This window comes from Aspergillus nomiae (assembly GCF_001204775.2).
Source record: "Aspergillus nomiae NRRL 13137 chromosome Unknown contig00395, whole genome shotgun sequence".
Lineage (NCBI taxonomy): Eukaryota > Fungi > Ascomycota > Eurotiomycetes > Eurotiales > Aspergillaceae > Aspergillus > Aspergillus nomiae.
In genome coordinates, this window is record NW_015378450.1 from 1 (window position 1) to 9253 (window position 9253).

The window sequence follows — 9253 nt, forward strand, 5'->3', positions numbered from 1 at the left end:
GAATTTAATGCGCTCAAATGCTCCATAGCCTACCATTGCCACCGTGGATCAGCGCAGGATTTAGATTGCCTCGGCTCGGCAGTAGCCGTTCCTTCAATGGCGGTGGTTTCCGCTAAAATCTGACAAGTGTAGGCGTCTTTAAAATCACATCCCCAGAGCATATACCATTCATCGCGGTTCCACTGGCCACTGTCTAGACTCTACACTGATCCGGGTTGGTTTATGGGATGCGATGGACCCCGGGACGATATCTTCAAGTCTTGACGGCCAGTTGGGCATCTCATGGTACCGTTACATCGGTGGGCCTTTAGTGTTCTCCGTCGAGGCCCTAAATTACCGTCTAAGATTAGCTGGTGGGACGAACACGGGCCCAGAGCTTGGATTGGCCAAGCCCTAAATCGTCTCGGTCTAAGATCGGCCCTGGACGTGAAAGCCAGCCGTCAGGGTCTGATTTCTGCAGACGGGGACCCGCCAATGAATAATTGCTCCCTTGATTAGCCGGTGTCTCGTATTTGCCATCGCCGGTGCTTTGGTGACAATCGCAATGCCGTGTATGCAGTGCTACTCGATCCCCCCTGCCGTGTTTTCGAGCCATGAGGGACAACAATCAACTTTTCGACCCTTTGGGTTCACCTTGATTTCTTACATTGGAACTGGGAAAGACGCTCAGGAGTCGCAATTGAACGCCAAAAAACCCATATCTATATGACCGCGAGTCCATCAAAGTGCAGATGAACCGATCCACCCCCACAAACCAGCCGCAACGGACGCCTCCAGTGGATCCAAGTTACGGGGAGGATGAGGAGCCCCCCACCACCAGTAAAGGCAAGAGAAAGCCATCTGGTTCCGTCAAGCGAGAGAGCTGCCAGCGACTCAAGACCACCAGAGCGTGCGATATTTGCAAAGAGAAAAAGACTCGCTGCAGCGGGACTCTTCCATGTGCGCGTTGCCAGCGACTGTCGTTGCTCTGTGAATACGAAACGACATATTCCAGGGGACTTGGCCCGCCACCGCCGCCACCACTGGAGCTGACCTTCGCTGACCAGCCGGACGAACAGCAGCACTTCAAACGTGATTTGAACTTCCAGACATCGATTCAACGCCCTGGACAGCATGAGGCTGCCCATCATGCTCCTACGAGAAATGCCAATCTCCTGACGGCGGAGTTCCAGGGAGGCTACCTAGACCTGGCGTCGGGAACCTCATTTATCAACCGGGTATGTCAGCGTCTCAACCAAGACAAGACACCGTCCCCCGGTGCCATGGATGTCTCGGACGGGTTCCATGGCGAACTCTCGAACAGCCCATCTGTCACCAAGTTTGGAGACAAGCCGTATTCCAGCCTCTACGCGCTGGACTTCACCCTTCCTCCGTTGGAGAGGGCTCTGGAGATGGTTGCGACGTACTTTGAATATGCCGTTGTGACCTACCGGTTCTTGCATCGTGGTCAGGTCGAGCAATGGCTCCGTCAGATCTACCAGAGCAACATTTCGGGGACAAACCTGCCCACAGACCTAATGGTAGGACGCTGCTGTATTGTGTACAGTGTTCTTGCGATTGGTACACTTTATGAGAGGCGGGCTCCCGAGTCCAATGTAGATTATGATGAGCAAAGGTAAGCCCGCAGTTAGTGCATTTGCCTCGCAGTCCATTCGCTGATTACATGTTGAAGCGAACGCTGGTTTGCCCTCTCCAAGCGGATGTCGTCCATTGAGTCGGGCGCGCCACAGCTGGAGACAGTACAAGCCAGACTGAACCAAAGTCTTTACTTACTGGCGTCGTCCCGAGCCAGTGAGTGCTGGTTCGCGTTCGGCACCACCGTTCAGTTCTTGACCGCTCTGAACATACATCGCAAATGGCCGTCCACGATGGTCAAGGAGGGCAAGGGCACATATTTGGAGCAAGAACTTCGGAAGAGAACCTTTTGGAGCGTGTACACACTGGACAAGTATCTGAGTGTGATGTTCGGCCGACCGCGGTTGCTACACGATGAGGACTTTGATCAAGACCTTCCGGACGAGGCGACAGATCAAGACTTGCTGATCAATGAGCCGAGTATGCGCTCTGGCGTACCCGACGATCTGATGGTTGTATCGGTACTCCATTACCGGTCTGTCTCTGACTTGAAGCTTTTTTTTTTGAGATAGCCAAATTCCAGCTAACCATTCGCAGGCTCTCACGGGTGTTGGCAGACATTTCAAGGAAACTGTACACTCCCAATCCGCCCGGCGGGTCTCCTTTCAAGGCGGCCATCCTGTTAACCCTGGAATTAGAACGATGGAAAGAGGCTGCAGCTCCATTGATGGATCGCTGGCGGTCACAGATTCAGCATCTCGCCTACTCCCACGCAATCATTCATACCACACGGCTATTTCTCTTAAATGACTGCGAGGATATCCCCCAATCGAGCGTCGCCACCTATGTGCACAAATGCATCGAGGCCGCCGAGGAAGTTATGACCGTCATCAACGGACTCGCCAGCCGGAAAGCTCTCATTCATGGGTTTTGGTTTACCCATTACGTGTGTTTCTGTGCCATTACGGTGGTGTACATCCACATCATCAAACAGCATCTCGCGTCGTCGACGAGCGACACATTGAGCCGGAAGGTGGAAAACAGCAGTCAGCTGCAATACCTGTTCAGCCTCGCAGAGACCTGCCAACAGCACCTCGGGAAGGCCACCTCCCGGAGCAGTCCCAACCGTCGCTATGGTATTATTCTAGAGGAACTACGCCAGGAGGTCCATCGGCAAGTCGTCTCCAGTCACCGACCAGGCGCTCAAATGGACGCGGAAGATGACAGCCATAAAAGCGTTTCCAGAGAAAGTAGCTTTCTTTCGCCTAGCTTCCATCCCGCTCCAGTTCCCGCAGTCTCCCTGAAGCCGAATGTCATGGTGTTTGAACCACTGCCCGCCGACCTGTCTGCCTCTCATCTTGTGAACGACTCATTCAAATTATATGATAGTTTCGGTTTCCCGGATAGCTCCGATACTTCGGCCTGGTGGGCACAACTAGACTCTTGGGTAAGCTCCGCCAGCATCCATGTTTGTTGTACCCAGCAAGCTTACTTATTCTGAGGAGCCGTCTATCTTTCGGTTTTAGTGCATACCACAACCTTTAATGTGGGCCTCCAGCGTTCATCCCTAGGCGACCAATTTCAGTGCTGGTAGTGATCGTTCGGCCTTGTAGAGGAGAGAAAAAAAGCCATTCTTGTGTCATTTTGCGAACATAGATAACAGATCAATGACAGCATGGAGTTCCATCTCTATAGCGTCAAGCCTTTCCCGGGCATTGTTAGTATCTTCTTCGTCTCTTTCTTTCTTTATCTTCCTACTCCCTAGCCTGGGGAGGAGCTGGCTATGGATCCATTGCAATTTCTGCTAGTCATTAGATGTATACAACATGTCCACATGTCACCATGCTCGAAATCTGATTGATGTAAGTCAGTTAAGACATTGCAAGAGCTCCTCGATGTCACAGATAGAATTTTGGATTGATGGTCGCAAAGCCCTGCTGGATTTTGATACTGCTTCGTCAAGCTATACGTCCGATGTCGGGTGTTAGGGCAGATTCCTAGGTAGGCTAGTAGCCTTCAATTGATTTGCTAGTTTTCTGAGTGCCAGTAGTGCATCTTCGAATCATTGATTGTTTGATTTGGGAGTATATTGCAGTGTACAGTAAAATCGAAATGTCATTATTTTCGGTAGCGGCCCCCTCAATCTAGCCACGGGCCTGCTTGGTTCATGAGTAGGTGCGTGATCAAGCTGACAACACATCTCTGCATAAATCCGTATCCAATATCATCTTCCGGCTCTCCATCTCTGCTATCCAATCCTCCTCTCATCCGGTATTGTCATTCCGGCATTTTTAAGATCTTGTTCCACGGCTCCAGCCACGCAATTAGCCAGCGAAGCTGCCAGCAACAAAAACCTTCTCGTGCTTCATCAACAAGCTACAGACCAAGCAAATGGCCCCCGCAGCGATGATGGGCACGTAGGCCAGTTGGATCGCCCTGGTGATACCATGAATCGCCGCGGCATAATCTTCGGAACTCGCAGAGCGGAGGAGCTGGCTCCCCACGCCCGAGATTGCATTCGAGATCTCGTCCTCACTGGCCAGGGGGAAGATCTGCTGCAGGGCCTGCTGCGCGAAGTTCACGAACAGGGCGCCGGAGATACCCGTGCCGAAAACGATCCCCATCATCTGTCCGACCGTCATGAAGCCCACGCAGAAGGGGATCTCCTCAGGCTTGACCTTCATCTGTGCGATTGCGAAGCCAGCCTGGCAAAAGCACCCCACGCCGGTGCCCAGGATGATGGTGTAGCCATAGATTTTGGCATCGGAGGTGTGTTCATCCACGGTGTCTGTTTTGGAGCAAGGCTTGTTAGGGTGTGTTTTGTGATGGATGCGGAGTGTGTGCGAAGAAGGACTTACACATGAGGACACCACCGACTAGCTCGAGAGCAGCTCCGAAAATGTACCAGGGGTAGTAGTAGCCGGTCTTGCCCATGTACTGACCGTTGATCAGGTTGAAGGCGACCAGGAACAGAATGAAGGGCAGTAGATGGACGGAGGTCTGAATGGCTGTGCTTCCGCGGGTGAATTGGTAGTAGATGGGTAAGTAGTAGATGCCGATGAAGCTACCGAATGTCGCCAACACTGTACCGCACTTAGATTTTGCGCCATTCTTGTATAGTAAATGTGGGGAATACTCACTCATAGTGAAGAAGAGAACTATCAAGGTACGGCTCTTCCAGAAATGCATAGGGAACATGCGGTTCTCGAAGCTGGTTCCCAGGTTGAAGATTTGTTGCATCACAAACAAAATCAACAGGACACCGGCGCCCACAAAAAGACCGATGCTGTTCGCGCTGCTCCAGCTCCACAAGACGCCACCGAAGTTCATGGCCATGATCGCGCATAGCAGGGTACCGATGGAAAGCAGTGCGCCAATGTAGTCGATCTGGCCAAACCGCTTGAGGATGGGGACATCTTTCTGGGGCCTGAAGTCAGGCAAGAGGAGGAAGTAGATCGGAGCCACGACCGCTCCGACCAGCAGGTTCAGGTAGAATGCCCAACGCCAGGTCGCCTTGCTGTCGCCAAGGGCACCGCCAACCACTGGACCCAGCACTGTGCCGATACCCCAAATGAAACCGGTCAGACTGAGATACTTCGGACGTTCAATGTTGTCTGTGGTCACCGACATCAAGGTCAACAGACCCATGTACATTCCACAGCCACCGGCACCCGCGATGGCACGACCGACGATGAAGCTGTTGATATCTGGAGCGCCACCACAGAGAGCCGACGCGCCCATGAACACGACCGTGCTACCAATGTAAAGCTTCTTGGCGGAGAAGGTGCCATAGGCCTTGGACCAGATTAAGGTCGTAGCAGCCGATGCCAGAGCAAAGGAGACACCCAGCCAAGGAACCAGACTGACATGGCCAAAGGTTTCAACGACTTTAGGCTGAACATTCGCCACCACGGTATTGTCGAGCGCGTACAAGAACAAGGACGACAGCAGCGCAATGACCACTAGGGCCCACTGTAAAATTGGGGTTAGCGAGGGATCAATAAGCATCGACGATGCGAAATCCTACTTTAACGCCGTGCACGTCTCTTGGGGACGGTGGCTTTTCGACCGGGGTCTCCGAGGGCGGCTCAGAGGATGGAGAGCGCGAAGACTCAATTGAAGTCTCCATTACCGTGATGACCAGTATTGACGAAGTGTCAATGAGTTGGAATATGAAAGCTGATCCTCGAAACTTTTGTTTGGTGGTACTGGTTTTTTGCCTTGGTACTAATAACGGTGGCTGATGTGAGTGTGATCAGTCCCATGGCCGGGGACACCCGTAACTATTTATCAGCATGATGCCCCAGTCGATTAGTCTTTCCGCCGATGCTCCCTGTCCAGCATGCGGACATGCTGCCGAGACGGAGCTGCTTGATTGCGCTGGCCAGGACGGTCGGTGCCCACGACCGGAAGGCCCCCGGAAACTCGACCAGGTCAAGGGCAATTCATCAGCTGTTGGCCCTATCTCGGGATGGATTTGCGCCAAGCTTGAGGATCTCCGGCGGAAATAGTGTGGAGTCAAGGGGCTCAAGGCTTCTGTTCGTCCGGATTCCCTGTGGGTCCCGGAAATGCTTAGAAATCCAGCCTGATCAGTGGTATATACCTTCATCAAGTTCATCACCAGATGCGATCGCAATAGTAATTATAATAATGATGCCCGGGGTTGCTCGTGGTTGGAATATCGCATCTCTCAGTCGCCTCATTCCCCCCGGCTGAAGTCCTTCGTCAATCCTGCCCGGTCTGACATCATGTCCGCCCAAACGGTCACGTTCCAGCGCCAGTCGACAGAACCCGCCAGTGTCATCCGCATTTACCGTCACGATGCTGTAGGCGACGCCCCGATTCCCGCGGACTCGGTTCTGCTGAAATTCCTAGCTGCGCCGGTGAATCCCCAGGATCTGTTGGTGATTGCCGGCCGGTATCCCGTCCAACCACACCATCGCTATAACAACGAACCCATCCCCGGGTACGATGGCGTGGCTCGCATCGAGCGCGTCGGCACGGACGTTGACGCGTTGAAGCCCGGGGACCACGTTATCCCCCGCGCCCACGGCTTGGGGACCTGGCGCACGGAAGCCGTGGTTCCGGCAGCGGCCGTGCTGAAAGTGTCGAAGAGTTTGGAACCAACTACCGCTAGTCTGCTGAAAACGGGTTGCTCGACGGCATATCTGCTGTTGGAAAGCTGTCCCTCCCTGCGTCCCGGGGATTGGGTCGTTCTGAATGCCGCGACGGGTTGGATTGCGCGGATGGTGGTACAGTTTGCCCTGCTCAAGGGCTGTCCGAGTATCTGTGTGATCCGAGACCGAGATGATATCGAGGCCACGCGACAGTCCCTTCTCGATCAGGCGCGCGTGTGGTCGTCACCGAGTCTCAGCTTGCCAACGAAGGCCCGGCCGCGATCGCAGCCGGGAAGCGTATTACCCTCGCATTGGATGCGGTCTTCGGACAATCTGGTCAACGACTCGCCGCCATGCTCGCCCCCGGGGCTACCTTCATCAATTACGGGTCGCTGGGAGGCGCGGGTGGCCAAGTAGTGCTGAGCCAGGAGCTGATCTTCTGGAAACAAATCACGTTCAAGAACTTCCGACTGTCCCAAGCGCTCGGTCGGTACACAGAGGAGGCACAGATCGACCTTCTTTCGTGGTTCACCACCCTCTTCGAAGAAGGGAAGATCACAGCGCCATCGGTCAATCGCGTGGACTGGGCGGAGGACGGCGACGGTGGAAATCTTGAGAGTAAAGTCCAGTCGGTGTTGGCGAAAGTCGGTGGGAAGGTCGGACCGGCCGTCGGGTGCACCAAGCACGTGGTGCAATTCTGAGTGTTCTCTGTATTCTTACGCGTCAATGACAAGTTCTCTCATGATGTCGTGGCAATGCCTTTTATTTTTCCTTACCAGTATGGCAGATTTTCGTAGGCTCGGAGCATAGAACGCGTACAAGGGTGCTCTCTGCAACGGGAGGATGCTAGCTGCCTGCGAAGTTCCAGAATGGCACGTGACCTTGTTCTGAGACCGGAATAATTCTCAGGGATCACCACGATTGATTGGAGAGTCCAACTCAATGGGAGTTCTTTTGATTCGAGACTCCTTTCAGTCAGGCTCCATCCGAAATCTTGTTGTCGATGTTGGCTGTAAGCAGTTCGACCTGCGGATTGACGGAGAGGTATAGATATATAGAGCGCGAGATATATATATGTACTACTAACGAGATAAGGGATGTACAGGAAACTTATGATAACGTCGGGCCAGGTGACATAGGATGACCATGAAAAGAATCTTAGCAGTACTACAAAGGTCGAAGTCTCCCGGAACCTATATCTACCAGTTTCTCGAATCTTTCTGATCCTGGGTCATGGCCATTTCTTCCTCCAGGAAGACCTCGGGACGGAATATCACGTGCAGCGGAGGTTCAACCCGAACAACTCACGAATGCGACTAAAAGGTCAGCAGGTTTCAAATCGCTAGGCCGAACCCACTGCGCTTAACCCCGAATGGCTATTGTTCAGCGGGCACTAGCTAAGCTAGCGTACGACATTCTTGGCCTGCGACACGGTGAACTCGAGTATACACGACCTCGAGTCACCGAGGTTCTCCAGATTACCCACCATCTTGCAGATTCTGGTCATCAGTATTGACTTCGGCTTTGAGCGAACAGGAAACGTCGTGTTTTGGGTTTGCAACGGGGCGACCGATGTATTTTGGGACGCTTGAAAGGCTTGGTCCAAACGCGTCAACTTGCGATCGCAATCGTCCCACGATATACTGGATTTTCCGATGTGGATGTGTACCAGTGGATAAACTTATGGTATTCTTGAAGAGGTACGAAATCTATATACAACTCAAAGGCAAAACCTTCGGTGATCAATTCCACAGATCTAATCCGTATAGGCACTTTCGCGTTCGATAATCGCTGCGTTGTACTGCCGGAGCATATCCTCCAGTCCCGGAATCGGCGCATCAAAGTCAATCAAGCAGCTGTTCATGGTGCGGGCGAGAAACGCGTAGATCGCCTGAGTGTAAAACAGGTCCATCAAAGCCTCATCCCCAAGGACCTGCTTGGCTTTGAGCACCGTGTCCTGGTTCACCCGATTGCGCAGACAAAGGTCCTCCACCACCGCACTGATCAGTCGCTGGCGATCAGAGAAGAGCTCCGTCGAGCTCAAGTCCCCGGAGCGGAGGCCCGCCAGGTGTGCGTCGGTGTACCCGAAGACCCGGGCCACGGGCTCATTGACGTCCCACTCGTATGGAGCATCGAGCAGGGACGCGGTGCGCAAGACGACCAGTTGCCAGTCCTTCGAGCGCAAGCTGCGCTGGGGCGACCAGGCACAGGTCAAAAGTTTCATGAAGGTTGGGAAAAAGGTGGGCGCATTGGCGAGCAGCTGGAGATCGGCTGTTAGTGCATTGCTCTATCGTTTCAGAAGATCATGGACAGATTTGAGAATCTACCTTGAAGATGTTGCGCTCGAAGGGAAGTGTTTTCAGGGCTGCGCCGACCTCCTCCGGAGCCGTGGCGGAGTCCACGTATGGCAAGAGGTGATTGTTGGTTATATCGCGGTTACTCCAGGAAGTCATGATGGCAAGAGTCGACGCCGATGAGATCTATTGCGAAGAAAGAGTAAATGGGCGTTTGGGCTGAGTTTCAATGTCTTGACTGTGGTGATCGGAGCTGGTGATTGCTGG

At 53.3% G+C, this 9253-nt stretch overlaps 4 protein-coding genes across 4 annotated transcripts; 2 read left to right on the forward strand and 2 right to left on the reverse strand.

Annotated features, from left to right (window-relative positions):
- Positions 1-731: 731 nt before the first annotated feature.
- On the forward strand, positions 732-3076 carry ANOM_009720 (Zn(II)2Cys6 transcription factor; the record flags this gene model as incomplete). The annotated part of the gene is made up of 3 exons (XM_015554976.1): positions 732-1615; positions 1673-2110; positions 2173-3076. The coding sequence occupies 3 exons, from the start codon at positions 732-734 to the stop codon at positions 3074-3076; spliced, it is 2226 nt and encodes a 741-aa protein (XP_015402850.1).
- An 823-nt stretch (positions 3077-3899) lies between these two features.
- ANOM_009721 (uncharacterized protein) lies at positions 3900-5704 on the reverse strand (the record flags this gene model as incomplete). The annotated part of the gene is made up of 4 exons (XM_015554977.1): positions 3900-4363; positions 4434-4658; positions 4716-5547; positions 5603-5704. 4 exons carry the CDS (start codon positions 5702-5704, stop codon positions 3900-3902), a joined length of 1623 nt encoding a protein of 540 aa, XP_015402849.1.
- Positions 5705-6323: 619 nt separating this feature from the next.
- On the forward strand, positions 6324-7393 carry ANOM_009722 (MDR family NADPH-dependent oxidoreductase; the record flags this gene model as incomplete). Its single annotated transcript, XM_015554978.1, has 2 exons — positions 6324-6864; positions 6921-7393. The coding sequence occupies 2 exons, from the start codon at positions 6324-6326 to the stop codon at positions 7391-7393; spliced, it is 1014 nt and encodes a 337-aa protein (XP_015402852.1).
- Positions 7394-8448: 1055 nt separating this feature from the next.
- Positions 8449-9145, reverse strand: ANOM_009723 (carboxymuconolactone decarboxylase family protein; the record flags this gene model as incomplete). Its single annotated transcript, XM_015554979.1, has 2 exons — positions 8449-8979; positions 9020-9145. The coding sequence occupies 2 exons, from the start codon at positions 9143-9145 to the stop codon at positions 8449-8451; spliced, it is 657 nt and encodes a 218-aa protein (XP_015402851.1).
- Positions 9146-9253: the final 108 nt, after the last annotated feature.